The sequence below is a fragment of the Drosophila montana genome, unplaced genomic scaffold (genome assembly GCF_035044405.1).
Source record: "Drosophila montana isolate Dmon_TW-CO22-7 unplaced genomic scaffold, ASM3504440v1 contig_3529_1, whole genome shotgun sequence".
NCBI classification, from domain to species: Eukaryota; Metazoa; Arthropoda; class Insecta; order Diptera; family Drosophilidae; genus Drosophila; species Drosophila montana.
In genome coordinates this window covers 21,619-41,013 of record NW_026998408.1, presented here as the reverse complement: position 1 = coordinate 41,013, position 19,395 = coordinate 21,619, and the positions used below count along the sequence as shown (strand labels likewise).

General features: G+C 38.4%; 1 protein-coding gene across 13 annotated transcripts in view; it reads left to right on the top strand.

Annotated features, from left to right (window-relative positions):
- The window catches only part of Trpm (transient receptor potential cation channel, subfamily M), a 41,961-nt gene that overhangs the window by 8,620 nt on the left and 13,946 nt on the right, over window positions 1–19,395 (top strand). For 4 of the 13 annotated variants that reach the window (XM_064692185.1, XM_064692186.1, XM_064692183.1 and 1 more), the window contains 16 exons: window positions 3,038–3,120; window positions 5,081–5,243; window positions 5,392–5,532; window positions 5,636–5,708; window positions 7,190–7,349; window positions 7,507–7,643; window positions 9,081–9,237; window positions 9,704–9,851; window positions 10,932–11,118; window positions 11,197–11,353; window positions 11,480–11,581; window positions 15,146–15,338; window positions 15,407–15,596; window positions 15,806–16,017; window positions 16,958–17,110; window positions 17,435–17,509. In XM_064692185.1, coding sequence (XP_064548255.1) covers window positions 3,038–3,120; window positions 5,081–5,243; window positions 5,392–5,532; window positions 5,636–5,708; window positions 7,190–7,349; window positions 7,507–7,643; window positions 9,081–9,237; window positions 9,704–9,851; window positions 10,932–11,118; window positions 11,197–11,353; window positions 11,480–11,581; window positions 15,146–15,338; window positions 15,407–15,596; window positions 15,806–16,017; window positions 16,958–17,110; window positions 17,435–17,509 — 2,331 coding nt within the window. Of the gene's footprint in view, window positions 1–1,348; window positions 1,658–3,037; window positions 3,121–5,080; window positions 5,244–5,391; window positions 5,533–5,635; window positions 5,709–7,189; window positions 7,350–7,506; window positions 7,644–9,080; window positions 9,238–9,703; window positions 9,852–10,931; window positions 11,119–11,196; window positions 11,354–11,479; window positions 11,582–15,145; window positions 15,339–15,406; window positions 15,597–15,805; window positions 16,018–16,957; window positions 17,111–17,434; window positions 17,510–18,602; window positions 18,666–19,395 lie in introns of those variants that run through there. The other 9 variants (XM_064692189.1, XM_064692190.1, XM_064692191.1 and 6 more) reach the window with 5 other exon arrangements.

The window sequence follows — 19,395 nt, the reverse complement described above, 5'->3', positions numbered from 1 at the left end:
CACACAAAATTTAAATGTGAACCTTGCGCTTCGTAATGGCATTAACTGGATCCAACCTGGCCAACGGGCACACACACACTCACACACACACAAGCCAAATTGATTTGTTGCAGTCGAGTGCGTTGCAGCTACACAGCGCCAAAATGCCAGAGAGCTAGAGCGTGAACAGCTAGAGATGAGCGCGTATCGTGACACGACTTAATCAACGCTATCAATTGCTTTCGTGTTTGGGCCAATGAGCATCTAATGAGAAATGCAAACATGAAAAATACATATATGTAGAGAGCATGCAAACATATCTGTATCAATGTAGACATTTAGCTAGAGCGTGAACAGCTAGAGATGAGCGCGTGTCGTGACACGACTTAATCAACGCTATCAATTGCTTTCGTGTTTGGGCCAATGAGCATCTAATGAGAAATGCAAACACGAAAAATACATATATGTAGAGAGCATGCAAACATATCTGTATCAATTTAGACATTTAGCTAGAGCGTGAACAGCTAGAGATGAGCGCGTGTCGTGACACGACTTAACGTGTTTGTGCTACAAACAAATCAATTTCTTTCGCATCCATTTAGCTAGGAAATAATCATTATAATAATTAAAAATTAAAATACCAATTCTTAAATCAATCTAAAGGCCAAAAATGATGTGTTTAAACGGGTGGAAAAGGAAAACTGACCAAAAAATGAAAATGTTTAATTATTTAAAATATTTAAATTAACAATTGAAATTAATTTATCATATAGTTTTTTAGTAAAAAGCACAAATAATATTTAATTTATTAATTAAATTGAGCGGCACCCGAATTTTCAATTAATTTGTTATATTTTTATTTTTATTTTTTTTTTCTAGTAAGAAGCATATTTATACGATAAACTCTAGCTGTTTTTTTTTTTTGAATAAACCCATTTCAATCACTTTGAACCTTCAGCTAGCTATGAATTTTCGCACTTATTACTCGACTATTTTTAGCCGTGTAACAAGCGAGCCTTATCTAATTTGAGCGCACGTAAATGCCTTTGCCATACAAAAAATCCCGCAGAGTGCATACTCCCCCCTCTCTCTCTGTCTCTCTCTGTCTCTCTCTCGCGCCGTGCAAATAGTACATTGTAAATAACTCGGGCTTTATCAAGAGATGACGCCTCTCATCATCTGCCTGTCCCGTTAGTTCAGCATCAGCTGCGTTTCAGTTGAGATTCGCGCGCCACGCTGCAAACACACACACACAAAAAAAACGAGAAAAGAAAAAACAAAAAGAACAACAGCAAAAATGCAACGGCACATAATTAGCGCGCATTAGTGAAAACCGAATGCGAGAAAAAGAACGAAAATAATAATAAGGTGGAAAGGCGCAAAAATGGTTATCGATTCGCCGCACGCGACGCACAAATATTTGCGACGCATCTCGCGAGATTTCTCCACAGTGCGTCGCTTTAGCAATACGCCAGCCGTTACCCTAACGGTACCCAGCACCGCCCCCGCCCCCGTCGCACTCGTTGGGCCCGAGGATTTGCCCAGCACGCCGCGCGGCATTCGGAAGCGTCAGCGTTTGCGGAAGCGCTCCTCCGTCTCATCGACACTATCGAAAGTTTTGATACTCAATGTGCGGGATTTGCTCAGAGCGCAGGCAAATAGCGAATCTACAGTCGAGGTACTTCAAATAGAACCGGCCAGCCAACTGGCAATAGTCGGCAGTCAATAGTCAACATTCCAGCCACTAATCACAGCGCGACTTCAGCTGTTAGCCAGCTTTAACAGTCCTAAACTGTTTTTTGTGTATACCCTGTAGACATTGAAAATTGACAGGGTATATATATTCTTGATCAAGTATGTATCATTCGAATACTCTAAACAAATAATGCTCAAAATTGATATATTTATCGATTATAAGCTACTCTTAGCAATTGCAGGTATACAGGGTATTACAAGATTCACTTTTGGGATAACTCTGCCCATTTGCCCCAAAACAAATTATTATTATTATTATTAGAGATTTTGAGGCTTAGCGAAGAAATAGCACATAGGATTGTATTTGCTACAGGGTATTTCCTAGTCGGGCAACTAGATTTTCTTCCATTTTTGTGCCAACTGTTGCATTTGCTACAAGTTTGAGAGGCTCGTGATTCCAGATTGGAGTCTGCGAATAGTTTTTGCTATTTACCCCCGCCAGTTTTTCCACTTGAGTTTTTCCTATTTTCTTTTCACTTTTCACTTTTCACTTTTGTATTTTGTTCGTTCTTTGCAACTATTTTGCATGGCTTTTGCCGCAGTTTGCGTAGTCTTGATTTGATATGCCAATCCTATTGGATTATCTGTATATAAATTGTTCTTTTGACTACTTTTGCAATATACGTGATAAAAGTATGTTATAATAAAAATATTATTATTTATATTATATATTTTGAAAATTTCCTTTTTTTATTGCAACAAATTAAGCAACTTTAAGAAATGTAAATATAAATGCAGCTATAATTTGTAAATTTTATGAACTATTGCAATTTATTCAAGCTTAATTTTTTTATTTTTTTGTATTCTTTATCAATAATATTATTTATTTAGTGATTAACTTACTTTCTATTATTTGCTAATTGTTAATGATTATTTTCCATGTTGTATAGCTATTTTCTACAAAACTCTCTCACTTCGCACTTGGCCCAAAGGCACTTCTAGCTGTATATATATATATCTGTATATAAACATATATATAATTAATATATGAACCAGCAACAGCATTTAGCCTCCAAAATTGATGAACTACATTTGAATGTAATTCTCAAGTCTCTGCAATTCAAACTAGAAATTTTGATTTAAGATACTCTTTTATTTTGGGTTTCAACTCGAACTGTATTTTAGGTGCATTCAAAACTGAAGAAAAAGAAAATAATAATAATATTTTTAATATGTTTAATGTGCTATAAAAAGCAATGTTGTTTTGTTCTGTTGACTGAACTAATGAACGAACTTTTGCTCTCTCTTTGTTAACTTTTCCTCTTTTTTTTTCTATTTCGATTCGAATGCGAATTTTTTATAGCATCAGCCGCGCAGTTGGATCGAGACAAACTTTCAGAAACGCGAGTGCATCAAATTCATACCATGCCCAAAGGACGATACAAAGTAAGTGTCAAAAGCTCGCTAAATCTGAAATTGCAATTCATTTAGTAATTAAGCCCCCCCCCCCCCTTGCCCACCAACTGCTGCTCTAAGCATCCATTCTTGGCCTGAAACTTTTGACCCAGTTGCGCGTATCAAAAAGCCCGTTCGATGCACCGAGGCGCAATGTATTTGAACCAGTTTTGTGTATTTAGTTAAATTTTTGGCGTTGGCATTTTATTGTTTATTATTATGGCTGGCAGTTAACCCAGCCCCTGCCCCTGCCCACCTTCCATCCCACCAAGATGCGCTCCCTAACCAATTGAGATAAATGCGTTATATAAGCTTGGCTGTCTGCCTGTCGCTGCTGCTGCTTCCTCTTCTCATTTGGGTGAAAGTTTTGTTCAGTTACGTACAGTGTGCACAGTTTATGATGGCTTTATGGCTTCGCCCGACTGACGTTCTTTATCAGACTTTAGCTGACTGCTCAAATATTTGGCAGCGCTTTTAACCCACAATCAGCAGCTTTTTTGTGCCTGGCAGACGTCCACCCCTTAGCTGCCCCCACCCCCACCTCCATTTAATTGTTGGCGCTGACAATTGTTGGCTAACATTCCCCCGACAATCCACAATCCAATGCCAACAGATGCCCACTTACCTCTCCTTGTAGAGCTGGCAAAATAAATTACGCTATTTACACATGCTTCTAAATTGTTATACGCGCCTGTGTGTGTGTGTGTGTGTGTGTGTGTGTGTGCGAGGCATTATTCATGGCTTAGCGTGCCTCAAATGGCTCGATTCGTAGGCTGGCAACACGTGTTGCATGTGCCACACACAAATGTGTAGATTTATTTGATGCAAACAGCAGCGCCACATGAGGCAGAGAAAGATGTAGGATGTAGACTAAACAGAGTATATAGATATGGACTTAACAGTATATAAAGAGTATATCAAGTATATGAAATATCGAGGGTATTAAGTGGGTTAATGCTTATGAAAGCTAGAATCTTCCATTATGACTATGATAGATAGTTTCCACAAGTTTGTTGCATCTACGCTCAGCTCTAAATAAAGATAAACTCATGTAAAAACACATTTATGTAATCAAAGCAAGAGTATTATTATTTTGACATATTTTTAAACATATAATCAAAGATAGAGTATTTTAAGTTGGTCATGCTTTGATCTGAAGAATACAAATTGGATGTGTAAATAAATATAAAATCTTTATGGACTATTAAGTGTCCTTTGGCATATTGAGGAGTAAAAAAGTGCTTTTAAGAAATGTTGCATCAGTTTACATTTAACATGCCCCACTTCAAACATTTCTCCAGGTAAAATACCTGGCAGGTATTCTGTATTCTATGAGCTGCAATTGATTTATTCATTAGGCATTTGTTGCTGAGCGATGCATATGGCTGATGCGTGGCTTCTATTAGTTAGTTGTAATTGAAATTTATTATTCAACAGGGCCAAAACTTTTGAGAGGGAGAGAGGGAGAGAGAGGGAGAGAGAGGGAGAGAAAGAGACATAAGCAAACAGACAGTCAGACGAGCTGGCAACTTGTCTTTGCCAGAGCTATTGTTATAGCCAAAGACACACACACACACACACACACACAGCCAGGCAGACAGACAAATGTGACAGCTTTTGCGTATGAATAAACAACAACAGCTGAGCTGAGCAGAGCGGCAACAGGAACAACAGGCCATCCCCCACAGAAGAGCCGCACATGCATAAATAACGGTTTATTTTACACGTGAGGCTTGCCATAACGTTCACGTTGCGAGTGTGTATTGGTGTGTATCTGTGTGTATCTGTGTGTATCTGTGTGTCGGGGCGTGTTCTGCCTCGTGTTGACAATGAATCAACGTGCTCAAAAAGAAATGTCGCCACGCGACTAATACGACGGCGTACCTGGCGTATACTCAACGTGGCGTATTAACAACATTTTTTTTTGTGCGCTCTTCTCTTCCTTTGATAGATGCTGCTGCGGCCAGGCACAGATAACGCATCAGACGATAGCCGGCATCGAGAGCGGCTCGCCGGGCGATCTCTGGCTGCCCACAAAGCATACACGCCCCCAGCCCACCGATGCGTATGGCACTATTGAATTTCAGGGCGGGGCGCATCCCACCAAGGCGCAGGTGAGTAAACGGCATATACATATTTAGACAGTAAGTGCCCTGTCGAGTCTCTCGAGGCGCTGGCACTTCGACTTCGCTTGACTTTGGCCAATAACTTTGCAACTAACACACACACACACTCACACCTGTGTATATATGTTACCTGTAGTATGTGCGGCTGTCATTCGATACGCGACCCGAGCTGCTGGTGCAGCTATTCACCAAGGAATGGAATCTGGAATTGCCAAAACTTTTGATCACCGTGCAGGGCGGCAAGGCCAACTTTGATTTGCAGGCAAAACTCAAAAAGGTAAGCGCCAGCAAAAACTTTTCCAATGTGTCCTCCGCCGTTCACACGCTAATTGAATGGACTTGAACTTGGGCCCAAATATATATTTTTGGATTTCTCGCAGGAGATACGCAAAGGACTGCTGAAGGCGGCCAAAACAACGGGCGCCTGGATATTCACCGGCGGCACCAACACGGGCAAGTTCTTCAAATTTTCACTTTTCATTTCACGACAATTTCTATTAAAGACAAGTTGAATAAAAGTTAAATAAGCCACGACTTCAACTTGGCCAGTCACTTGAAAATTAAATAAATAAAATCCCAAGCGGAAATCGCGCAGCCAACTGATGATTGCACACACACACTTTCTCCACTTTCTACCAACAACTGAGCGACACCTGATACCCTAACAAAAGACGGGCTTTAAGCAATTGCCAAGGCTCTTGGCGACATTAAACGCAACTCTAACTGTATTGCATATCAAATTATTTCAAAGAGATTCCATTTCAGTGCGATAAGAGGTTTTGCCAGCTCGCAGTTATAAATATCGCATTATCAAGCTAGTAATGTGTTACATAATCAAAGGAAGCGCAGCATATACCCTTTCTCATGCTATAAGATATAGATAGAAGTGCGATGTAGCTGACATTTTGCTTATTGTTGAGAATTCAGTTATATATAAAGAGAGAGATTATCACAGCTTGCTGCTTTAAAGGTTTAAAAAGAGAAGAACTGTTGTTAGGGTATATTAAGTTCGTCGTGCCCTTGCCTAGACTATAAGATATAGTTAGAAGTGCGTTGTAGATGAGATTTAGCTTATTGCTTAAAGCTGAAAGATTAACTAGAATATATTTAAAGAGACAGATAATCACAGTTGGCTGCTTGCAAGATTAACAAAGAGAAGAACTGCTGTTAGAGTATATTAAAGTCGTCGTGCCGCATACAAATTGGAAGCTAAACTACATACCCTTACTTATACAATAAGATATAGATGGATGTAGCTGACATTTTGCTTATTGTTTACAGCTGAGAGATTAACTAGAATATATTTAAAGAGACAGATAATCACAGTTGGCTGCTTGCAAGATTAACAAAGAGAAGAACTGCTGTTAGAGTATATTAAAGTCGTCGTGCCGCATACAAATTGGAAGCTAAACTACATACCCTTACTTATACAATAAGATATAGATGGATGTAGCTGACATTTTGCTTGGTGCTTAAAGCTGACAATTTAGTTATATATAAAGAGACAGATAATCGCAGCTAGCTTACAAAGCTTTATAGCTTAAGCTTTAAGAACTGTTGTTAGGGTATATTAAAGTCGTCGTGTCGCGCACACAAACTCTCTGCTCAATATTGTCCTTTTTGTCGGTTTTCTTTTGTGCTGTGGAGCTGTTATTAAATTTTCGACACGCTCAGGCCCCGAACTCCCAACTCCCAGCTATCACACCCGCACTTACAAACATATAGAAAATGTATATATATATATTTATATAGGAAAAATAAAACTAAAGTCAAAGTCAAGGTACTTGAGTTACAAAAAATGACCAAAAAAAAAAGGACAACACAAAAACTTATTTATTTTGTACATTTTGTTGTGGTTGTGTCCCCCTCCTCTTCTTCTTCTTCTTCTTCTTCCTCTAGTTGTTCTTATTTGTTGTTGTTGTCTACTTTTGCAGGCGTGACGAAGCAGGTGGGCGACGCTTTGCTCCTGGAGGGGCAACAGCGGACGGGACGCGTGGTCAGCATCGGCATCGCACCGTGGGGCATTGTGGAGCGCAATCACGAGCTGTTGGGCCACAATCGTGAGGTGCCCTGCCACAGTATTAGCTCGCCGAGGTAACGAGAGCAGCTTTTAATGCATATTTGATAGGGCCGCAAGTCCCATTAAAGGTTGCGGCACCTGTTGCCGCCACTTAAATATTGATGGACGTCATCTGCTTTTATTCGCAATAATATTTGTATGCATTTGTCTTCTTTACGTGTTTTTTTTCAGATCGAAATTGGCCGTTCTGAACAATCGGCATGCGTATTTCCTGCTCGTCGACAATGGCACTCAGGCCAAATACGGCGCCGAATTGATATTGCGCCGCAAACTGGAGAAATTTATCTCGAATTTAAAGCTGCATCCATGTAAGTTCCACGAGGCAATCAGTTTAGTTGGCTTCCAGCACAGAATTGTGGCAAAGATTAATATGCTTTGAGGCGCTCACACACAGATTCCATAGAAAGCTAAGCATTGTGCACAGCTCAGCTTTATGTTACATTCATTGCCATTGTTTGTGAACTGAAATTGCAGCCAGTCGGCGCCTTTAATCTGATTTCGGCTTGCAATGACAACAGTTGAAAGTGCCACAAAAGGCCACAGGACTTATCCTGTCGAACATGTTAAACTGGCTAAAAGCTGTCTGAGCCGGAAAGCTTTAATGTGCTTTTGACGTTTTTTAAGCTTATGATAAATGGCGAGATGACGCACAGAATAGTAGAAAACTGTAGACTGTTGGAAACTTTAATGTGCTTTTCAAGTTATTTTTTGTAGAAAGGGAAAAGCTTAAAGTACATTAATCTTAAGAATAGGTGGAAGAGAGCGAGAGAGAGAGAGAGATAGACTAGAATATGTTAAAAAAATCAACAAAAGTTCTGCTCGAAGCTTAAAGCTTTAATTTGCTTTCAAAGTTGCTTCCGCAGCGAGTAACATTTAATTTTATTTTATTGATTAAATTGGACAGAAAAGTAACAAACTGTAGACTGTTAGAAGCTTTAATGTGCTTTTAAAGGGCAAAAGCTTACAGTACACTAAAGTTTAGAATAGGTTGAAGAGACCGAGAAAGAGACAGTCGAATAGTTTTAAAAATTAAACCAAAGTTCTGCTCGAAGCTTTTAAGCTTTAATGTGCTTTTAAAGTTGCTTCCGCAGCGAGTAAAAAAATCGAATTAAATTTAATTTTATTGATTAAATTGGACAGAAAAGTAGCAAACTGTAGACTGTTAGAAACTTTAATGTGCTTTTAAAGTTTTTTCTTTTTAAGGGCAAAAGCTTACAGTACACTAAAGTTTAGCATGGGTGGAAGAGACCGAGATAGAGACAGTCGAATAGTTTTAAAACTTAAACAAACGTTCTGTTCGAAGCTTAAAGCTTTAATGTGCTTTCAAAGTTGCTTTCACAGTGAGTAAAAAAAAATCGTTTTAAATTTGATTTAACAAGTCGTCACAGAACTTGGCATACGCATACCTTGGCACAGTTTAAAGTGGAGATCTGCTTTTGTTATAACTTTCAGCTAGTGTCATTAGGTTTGCCAAGGCCTTGAAAGTTGCATTTGTGTTTGCGTTCAACTGTGCTGCCTGTGAAAATACGAGTGCGTTCCTGTGGCCTTTCGTTGTTTATTATCATTATTATTATCATTATTATTATTATAACTCTTGTGATTGAAGGCGGCAGTTGTGCAATGCATAAATCAAGCTTAGGTCAGGTCGGGTCAGCTGAGCTGAGCTCAGGTGTGCTTAGCTCCGAGTTGCACCTTTTGTTTAATCTTTAGCATTATTTGTTATTTTCTCTGGTCTCTCGTTGCAGTCACACATTCCAGTACGCCCGTCGTCTGTCTGGTGATTGAGGGCGGCACAAACACAATACGTGCCGTACTCGAATACGTGACGGACTCGCCGCCCGTTCCGGTTGTCGTTTGCGATGGTTCCGGCCGTGCCGCCGATCTGCTGGCCTTCGTGCACAAGTAAGTTTTTCGGGACTGATTGCCAGCCGAGACGCAATTAATAAGCCAGCCGCAATTGCTGTAAATTTAATCAGGCTTCCTTCCGTTCCCCTTCCCGTTTCCCTTCCCGTTGCCTCTCGGGTCCTTTCGTATTTTATTTGCGGTGCTGATATTGTTATTAGTGGCTGCTGCTGCTGCTGGCTTCGAGTTCATTAAGTACACGACATTTAGCAAATTGCATATTTAAATACGGCAGCAAGACAAAATGTAGGCCACAATATAACGTATACGCCGCGTAGCCCCATTTTCTATTTTGTTTTAGCAAAACTTTTTGGACTCCTTTTATTATTATTTACCTAACAATTTGCTGCCTCCCTTTGCACTGCTCCATTTAATTTAATGTGTTTAATTAGACGCCGCAATTGCGGCAGCAACAGCCGACCTTTAATTGAATATGTAACTTTGTCGTTAACCTTTTTTTTCGTAGGTATGCGTCCGATGGCGAGGAGCAACCTGTGCTGGAGTCCATGCGTGAGTATCTCATTGGCACCATACAGAAAACCTTTGAAGTTGGCGTCGATCAGGCCGAGAAACTTTACCAGGAGCTGCTCCAGTGCACGCGCAACAAGAATTTGGTAAGTTGCAGGTCAAGTCTTAATGCATGTTAAGCATTTGTATACCCTGTAAAAATCGTGATATATGATAAGAAGACATGACAAGATATGGAAAAGGAAGTTAAAAGTTTCTGCTATCTATCTATATATTTAATTAATGTACTCGACTATATCTAATAAAAAAGTCAAGTATACGAACAGCTATTTATAATTATATATATATATTTATTTTTATTTTTATATATATCAAAATACATTAAGCCTTCTTCTGGCTGTTACATTCGTGTACACAAAACCAACATACCCCTTTGTCCACTTTCAATAGTTATAGGGTATAAAAAGCTGGAATTCTTGTTACACATAACATATTTAACTATTTGCATATTTATATGCATACCATTAATAAATATTCATGCTACATATGTTCTCTTCTTCATTCCTTCTACCTGGAAATATACCTGGCAATTTGTACGTATTTGGCAAATGCCTTGGCAACGCAAGATTTCTGTTCAGCTTATGGGGCTGACACAAGCAAGAGATACAAAATATTTACATAGATATTTAAAGGTCTCCCTTTGTATTAAATGACTGTGCAGTTAAATGTGCTCATTGAAGCATTATTAAGTTTAATATATTAAACAAAGTTTAGTTAGTTTAAACAAACAAAAATGATTAATTACATTGCAAAGCCTTCGAATCGAGCACTCTGGCAATTAAAAGCGCATAAAAGGGTGGGGAGAGAGGGGAGGGAGAGAAAACATTACCTTGAGCTTTAAATTTGTGCTAAACTTTTCAATCACTTAAGACCTAAGACTAAATATTTAATTAGTCGAGTGAAAAAGGGAGTTGAACCTGAATTAAGTGCAAAAATAATTAGCCAAACGAAATTCAATTGAACGTGTAATGAATTTGAAATCAACGTCGCGCTTAAATTTCCCTATTCAGCTATTTGTGGACCTAGAGAATTTTGATGAATTCGCCGAAGTTATTAAGATTTTAATTGGTTTTCAAATAGCCGCCACGCCCCAGCCACGCCCACGCATTTAGCATTACCCGCGGCTGCTTTTTATGATGTTTTTCTTGTTTTTCTTCCACACGCAGATTACGGTGTTCCGCATACAGGAAAAGCCCGAGGGCGAGGCACAGGAGCTGGATCAGACGATACTCACGGCACTCTTCAAATCACAGCATCTCAGTCCGCCGGAGCAGCTGAGCCTGGCGCTGACATGGAATCGCGTGGACATCGCGCGCAGCGAGATATTTGTCTATGGCCAGGAATGGCCCAATGGTAAATATACACTGGAATATATATTTGGCATTTATTCAGTCTGTGCATAATTTGCAATATAATTTTTTTTGGCCGCAGGCGCTTTGGACGAGGCCATGATGCAGGCACTCGAACATGATCGAATCGACTTTGTCAAATTACTTTTGGAGAACGGCGTCTCGATGAAGAAATTTTTAACAATTCCCCGCCTCGAGGAGCTCTACAACACAAAGCACGGCCCGGCCAATACCTTGGGGTGCGTTTCCATTTTGGGGCCACAATATTTTTTTTTTGGTCAGCAAATTGTTTGCCTACGAAAATGCCAACTCCCATGCATTGCTCAATTTTATTTTATTTTGTTCCTTTTCATTTCAAATTCCAGCTACATATTGCGCGATGTCCGCCCGCATATACCGAAGGGCTACATCTACACGCTCCACGACATTGGCCTGGTCATCAATAAACTAATGGGCGGCGCCTATCGGTGAGTAGCGACTAAATATACCCTATTAACTTGGTCTAAATTGACTGACCTGTCGCTGAAGACATTACTTGAACTCTAGATAAATACTGCACCTTTCTTTCTGTTGAGTCTGGGATTGTTGCTATGCTTTCGTTTAAAGTTCTTCATTCAGCGCGTACAGGGTATTTGTTAGTCGAACAATCTAATGTTAATATTTGATTTCAATATGCCAAAATTAACCGGTTTACCTTTGAGCTGTCGCTGAAGACATTTTATGAAACTCTAGATTAATTCTGTTGAGTCTGGCATTGTTGCTTAGCTTAAGTGCTTACAGGGTATTTGTTAGTCGTACAATCTAATTTAAATATTTGATGAGTGTTATCATAACCGAAAGTTAAACACTCTAGGCATGAGTTAAAGCTCATTAAATCAAGCGTCTCGAGTAATTGTAGCCAAAACATTTGGAGAGACAAAGTTTTATGCGGGCTGAAATTTCAGAAATACTCGTAAATTGAGGGGGGAAATCAACCAAAAAGGTCGTGTGACAAACTTAATAAAGTTAAAGTTATAATGATCATCTTTCGGGCCAAGTACATATAAAACGCTCGACAATTAAACGTGAAGGCAACAACAAAATGAGCCGAGTCTCAGAATCCTTTTGGGCTGGACTCGAGGAGTGGCAGGAGTCCAGGGAGATTCAGGGAGATTCAGGGGCAGGAGCCAGGTCCGCTGCAAATTAGTTTATCACTGCTTTCTCAGTTTATGTCTGTGTTTTTAATACCCATTAAAATTGCGGCCAGTGCGCCGTGCATCGTGGGTGGGCGTGTCCATGTCATGGCCGGACGCCCTTAACTTGTTGCCGGATTAAATTTGACGAGCTCCCCAAACGTTCGCCAAATTTGTTTATGAAAATGTGTAATAAGTTTGCATAACTTGCCGGCTGTCTCTCAACTACTGACAAAAGGCGGGAAAAAGTGTAAAAAAATCAAATAAAATAAAAGGCAAGTCAAAGTTAAAGAAAGGGAGAAAAGTGAAAAGCAGCCGCCATAATTATTCCTCATTAACATTTTGGGCGACGAGGCGCAAAATGCTGCGGCTTAAATTTAGTTAACGCGGCTTTTGCGGTCGCTTTGTGTGTGAATTTAATATATTTTAAAGTGCCCCCTTTTTTGACGCTCTTCCGGTTGGGGTAACACGAATACGTTGTGCGTTCTGCATTGAGCTTTTTATTGAGATATTACTTTTCGTTCCTTTATCGATTAAATCGAATTCTGCTTTTCATTTGAAACTAAATTCAATTTGGTTTTAATTAAACTAGGAACATAACTAAATGGAATTTAATAAAAAGGGTATTTAATTTTCGGCCATTTGTGTTAACTTTTTTGTCCTTTGTACTCATTTTGCTTGAGGTTTCAATAGGCAGCCAAAGCATGGCAAATGTATCAATCAAGTAATTTAATTAAAAGCCAAAAGATACTTGTTCAAGCTTTTCTAAGGGACCGCAAAAAAACGAAACGAAATCGAGCCCAAAGTTAAGGGTTGCGCATTTTCAAGCTTTAGTTGTGAAGTTTCTATTTAAAGTACAAATTAATTTTGATTTTGTGTTAAATAAATACTAAATTAAATAAATAAGTTGCCTGCTTGGGGCATATTTTTGTAGCCTCTTGGCATTTGGCTTGGCTGTGAGATAAACTACTCAATTTAACACTAGCCTGGCGCCTCTTTTGTCCTTTGGCTTTTGTGCTGTTAATCAAAGGTCGTCAGTTATCTGACAAATGCCCATCTAAATGCTGTTCAGTCTCTCAACTCTCAACTCTGAACTGAAAAACTGGCATCGAAACTGTTGTTTAGATTAAATTACGGTTCCTGTTTTGGCCTTTTCTCGCTTGGCTGCCCAGGGCTACCCAAATACCTATGGGCCGTGTGTGTGTGTGTGTGAGTGTGTGTGTATCTGTTTGCCATTGAGTTCAGCTGCTGTTGGCACTCGAAAGCATTGTCTAGACATTTGACAGCAGCAGCAATAGGCAGGCATCTATCAAAAAGTTGGCCTACAAAAAGAGCTGCCAATTTGTGCGTAATTAAAAGCGTTTAAGTTTTTCATTTTCATTTGAATTGATTTTCCAATCGTCGCACGTTTATGCCCCATAAATTATTTACGGCAACAACAATTTTTTTTTTTTATGCCCGCTTTAATTGTTTGGCCGTAAAACGGCAGCTGCGCTTAAAGAGCTACCAAAAACAAACAATATTAAAGCAACAAAAAAGAGCTCAAATAAATGCTCAGTAATTTTCATTTTCAAGCATAACCAAGAGCTCATTCGTTCGTAACTTTATATGCCTGGCAATTTATTTGCTTTTGTTTTAATATTTCCCTTTTTCAAATTTCAAATTATATGTTGGTCGACGTTGACGATTCGAACTGAAAAGCCAAACAAGGCCAAACAAAGATGTCATTAGGCGTGTCATTTGCTTTCAATACAGCCAAAATATCCTTTAACAAAGTAAATAGACTGTAAATAGAGAAAGATACAGTTGCAAATGTAGATACACAATTGGAAAACAAACGCAATTACTATTTGTGAGTTTTGGGCCAGGATAGGAATCACTTAAGCCGCCAACGCCTGGCAAGGGCTGGCTGGCAAACAAAGGGATAAGCGCCAAGAACACCCCGCCCATAACCAGAACCCGCCCAGTCGCTGACAAAGAGCATGCTAAACGTAATGCGAATGCAGGCAGAGCTTAGCAAATAAAAAATAAACAACACTCTCGAGTCGGGAGTTCCCAACTAGGGGATACCCTGAACCCGAATCACGTTTTCTTTAATAAGTTCTGTGTTTCTTAACCGATCTTGATAAAACTTTCAACAGTAGATCTTGTTGTGCTATAGAGTATTTTTATATGCTCAAAATGTCAATTGCATTTAAATTGTGGCTTAATTAGATAGGCAATACAAGTTGGCTTACTAACATGATTTATAGCTTTGTGGTGGTGGCGATAGGTATAAAATGAAAGATACTTGATATATATATACTATTCTAGAAGATATAATGTCAAGTTTAGGGACTGTAGCTCTTATTATTTACCAAAGTTGCTCAAAAATCAGGATTTCGATATCGATTTCTATCGATAACTTGAAAACGGGGCGAGTTATCGAATATCGGAAACTAACTCGTACTGTGCGGGCACTAGGAGGATCTAAGTTTAACATTTCAAGTCTCTAGATCTTATAGGTTCTGAGATCCTTGCGTTCATACATACGTGGCTAGATTGATTTGGCTTGTGATGCTGATCAAGTATATATATACTTTATGCTTCCTGCCTGTTACATACATGTGCACAAAAACATGATACCCTTTTTAACCATTTTCAATGGGTTCCGGGTATAAAAATAATACCAACAAACAAACAAACAAACAAATCCAAAAAGGAAAGCGCAAAGAGAGACATTTTTGTACGGATATTATTATTATTATATTCTCGATGTCTCTCTGGCCAAATATATTTGGCTGAAATGCAAATTTGGCAGCTGAAAAATGACTTTACTTTGAGAAGAAACGCAATTGAGGGCTATTTATTTCTTTGCAGATCCTATTATACGCGTCGCAAGTTTCGGCCCATCTATGCGAAGGTGATGAACAGCTATGCAAATGCCTGCCGCAAATCCTCCTCGTATCAATATCAGCGCTATGCGGGCGCCAATTCCTTGAGCCTGGTCACCGGACTGCTGCCATTTACCACCGAAATGGCCCTCTTCGAGTTCCCATTCAATGAGCTGCTGGTGCGTGTACACCGAATGTCAATTTCAGGCCAATTTTGTGGACTATTTTGTTTGGCCTTTTTCCACAGATCTGGGCCGTGCTCACGAAGCGGCAGCAAATGGCGCTGCTCATGTGGACGCACGGCGAGGAGGCGCTGGCCAAATCCTTGGTCGCCTGCAAGCTGTACAAGGCGATGGCCCATGAGGCCGCCGAGGATGATTTGGATACCGAAATCTACGAGGAGCTGCGCTCCTATGCCAAAGAGTTTGAGAGCAAGGGTAAGTGCAGTGCCAATCCCCCCCCCCCGCCTCCACCTCACGTTCCGCATAAATTGGACAGTTAATTGGGGTTAAGCTTTTCATTTAATTAACCTGTTGCCCCACACTTTGTGTCAATCACGCCCAACTAATTAACGAGCCGCCTGACTCTGGCGGTTGACTAATTGCCTTTTGTCTATTGTCTTTGGTCTTGTTGTATTGTGGGGCAGGCAACAAGCTGTTGGACTTTAGCTATCGCCAGGACGCGGAAAAGGCTCAACGTTTGCTCACCTGCGAGCTGCACTCGTGGTCCAATCAGAGCTGCCTCTCGCTGGCCGTCGCCGCCAATCATCGCGCCCTGCTCGCCCATCCCTGCAGCCAGGTCATACTGGCCGATCTCTGGATGGGCGGATTGCGTACCCGCAAGAATACCAATTTTAAGGTGAGTATTAGAAAAAATAAGTTCTTTTTTAAGGATTTTTGTTAATATTTTTAACAGTTAATCAACATTTTTGTTGGTATTTTATATTTTAAGAATTTTTGTTAATGATTTTAACAGTTTACCTACTTTTTTTGCGAGATAGTATTTTTATTAGCGTTTCTCATTGCTTTTCAGTATTTTTGATATTTTATATTTTAAGAATTTGAAACAGTTTATCCAAATTTGTTTTGGGATAGTATTTTTAGTAGCTTTTCTCATTGCTTTTCAGTATTTTTGTTATTTTAGTATTTTTAACATTTTGTCTAAATTTTTTTTTGTGGAATAGTATTTTTATTAGCTTTCCTTATCGCTCTTCAGTATTTTTGATATTTTATATTTTAAGAATTATTTTTTAGTATTTTTAACAGTTTATCTACATTTGTTTGGGGATAGTATTTTTATTAGCTTTCCTTATCGCTCTTCAGTATTTTTGATATTTTTTATTTTAAGAATTTCTATTAATATTTTTAACAGTTTATCTACATTTTTTGGGGAGGTAGTATTTTTACTGGCTTTTCTCATTTCAGTATTTATGATATTTTATACTTTTTTGAACATTTTTTTAAAAGTATTTTTAACAGTTTATCTGCATTTTTTGGGAAGTAGTATTTTCAGTAGCTTTTATCATTGCTTTTCAGTATTTTTGATATTTTATATTTCTAAACATTTTCGTTTAGTATTTTTAATTTTTTATTTTAATTATCTACATTTATTTGGGGGATAGTATTTTTATAAGCTTTCCTTATCGCTCTTCAGTATTTTTGATAGTTTTTATTTTAAGAATTTTTACTAATATTTTTAACAGTTTGTCTACATTTTTGTTGGGGGTGTAGTATTTTTATTAGCTTGTCTTATCGCTCTTCAGTATTTTTGATATTTTTATGGATCTATTCAATTACAGGTAATTTTAGGCCTGATAATGCCATTATACATAAGGCAATTGGACTTCAAATCCAAAGAGGAGCTACAACAAATGCCACAGACCGAGGAGGAGCATTTGGAGAATCAGAATTTGGACAACGATGATTCCGATCGATCACAGCCCGATGCTGAGGTAAGTTCCACATTTGCCAAATGTTGTTGTATTTGTTTAATTTGTAACCAATGTTTTTTTTATTCGTTAAAAAGCCTTTATTTGTTTGAATTTGAGTTTGTGTTTTTTATTAATTTCTTTTTTTTTTCTGTTAACAATATGCGTGCCAGTTCTTAAATTATATTAATTTAAATTTCAGCTAAGCTAAATACTAAACAATTAATTACTCCTATTAACAGATACAAATTAATTACTCTTATTATCAAATATTTATAACTATATATCGTGCTGTCATACCTAACGAAATGCCCTACCAAAACCATCTACCCGCTCTGTTTGTTTTAGAACGCCCTTTTAAAAGCCAAAAGATCCATTTCCTTGAGATATAGGATGGGCGCGGGCAGTAATAATCGCGACAAGGTAGTAAAAATCAACAGATAAAAAACACAAACCAAAAAAAATAAATACAAAATACCAACATTATTTCAAGCATTTCCTGTTCAAGACTCTATGTCTATATATCTATACTATATATAAATACTATATATGTTTTTTCGACGTATTTGTTATTTCATGTATTTGCTGTCGAATCGTCTGTCGGTCTGTTTCTCTCTCTCTCTCTCTCTCTCACTCTCTTTCTATTTCTCTCTGTTTAACTCTGTTCGTGTATTGTGTATTCTATGTACTCTGTCTATATAAACTATGTTTTCTCGTACATTACTTAAATTTATGGCATCTAATTTGTAACGCATTATGTGTTTAGTTGGTTTTTATTGATTTCTGTGCCCAGTCCAACTTAATCTCGCCATTCGTGGGTTATTTTTAGTCAGGCCTTAGGAATCGTTCGCCTTAAGCTAATAGCAAACGTGTCCCTGCCCGTTTGAAGTTTCCTTCTGCTTTAGGTTAGATTTCTTAAGGATTTAACTGTGGAATAATTTACTTGATTTATGTTAACTATAGAGTATACCCAGTAATTATATAACAATATTAGGGTATACAGTCTAACCTACATATTTATATAACTGTCTGCTCTTAAAGCACCACGAAATTATAACAGTATAACAGTTAAAAAGTATGAAGTATTAAAATGTAACCCTTTAGCCGTAGATAAGCATCCGACAATTATAACAGTATAAGTATTAGTTGAACTGTATAAAAGTATAACAAATTTAACCCTTTAGCAGTAGATAAGCATCAGAAAATTATAACAGTATAACAATATATATAAGTTTATCTGTATAAAAGTATTAAACTTTAATACTCTCGCAGTAGATTAGCACACAAGCTAATTACTGAGTATAACAGTAAAATATATGTATAACTGTATAACAGTTTTCCATTACAGACGTGTAACGCTCTTTAGGTATATACGAAATATCGTGCAGTTGCTCTATCTACACATATTCATCTAACTTACGCAGTCTCCTCCCTCTCTCTCCCTCTCTTTCTCTGCTCTCTCTCCCTCTCTCTCTCTTTTATAACACATTTAATCGGCGATAATTCGCCTGAAAAGTGCAAATTAATACCAATTGAAAAGCAATCGCCATCATTTCACAGTCCTGCTAACTCGACAGATGTAAGTTCTTAGCGCAGAGCCACGCCCCCTTGTAACGCCCATTTGCAATATGTACTATTTTGAGAAAAGTAACAAACAAATATTTGCCCGTTCGGGCTAAAAAATATTAAGTGCGAATAACCATTAGCAGACTTAGCAGAGAATCCTTTGTGGCCGTGGCCAGTGTCCCATGGCTTAAGGCTTAATTTAAAGTTCAATTAAGTAATAACCGTTACGAGCACAAGCACACACACCACACACCACACACCACACACACACACACACACGGCTATTAACAATGCATATGTATGTGTGCGAACTGCTATAGATATGTCAAGCTGTTTGCCTTTATGTTGTGCTCGCAGCTCTCTCGAGCGCAAGCTCTGCAGTTGTTCAAATATTGTTTTTCACTTACACACAAGCACACACACACAAGCACACACACAAGCACACACACACATGGGAGCATTCTATGACAGCAGCTGAAAATCCTTTAATCAGAAAATCAAATTAAAATCCATTGAACTTGTGCGCGCACAGCAATAAAGTTGTTAGGCTAATCACATCGAGTGTTGCCATTGATTAAAATTTAATACGTATTCCCTCCCACCGCGCTAAAGGGTATTCCGTGTCGAGGTTACTTTGTAGTTAGTACAACCACACACAATTTGTGGCCTGCATCTGAATTTTGTTTTTTTCAAATTTCATTTCCGTTTTGGGTTTTATTTTGAATTATAAATGTCACAAACAC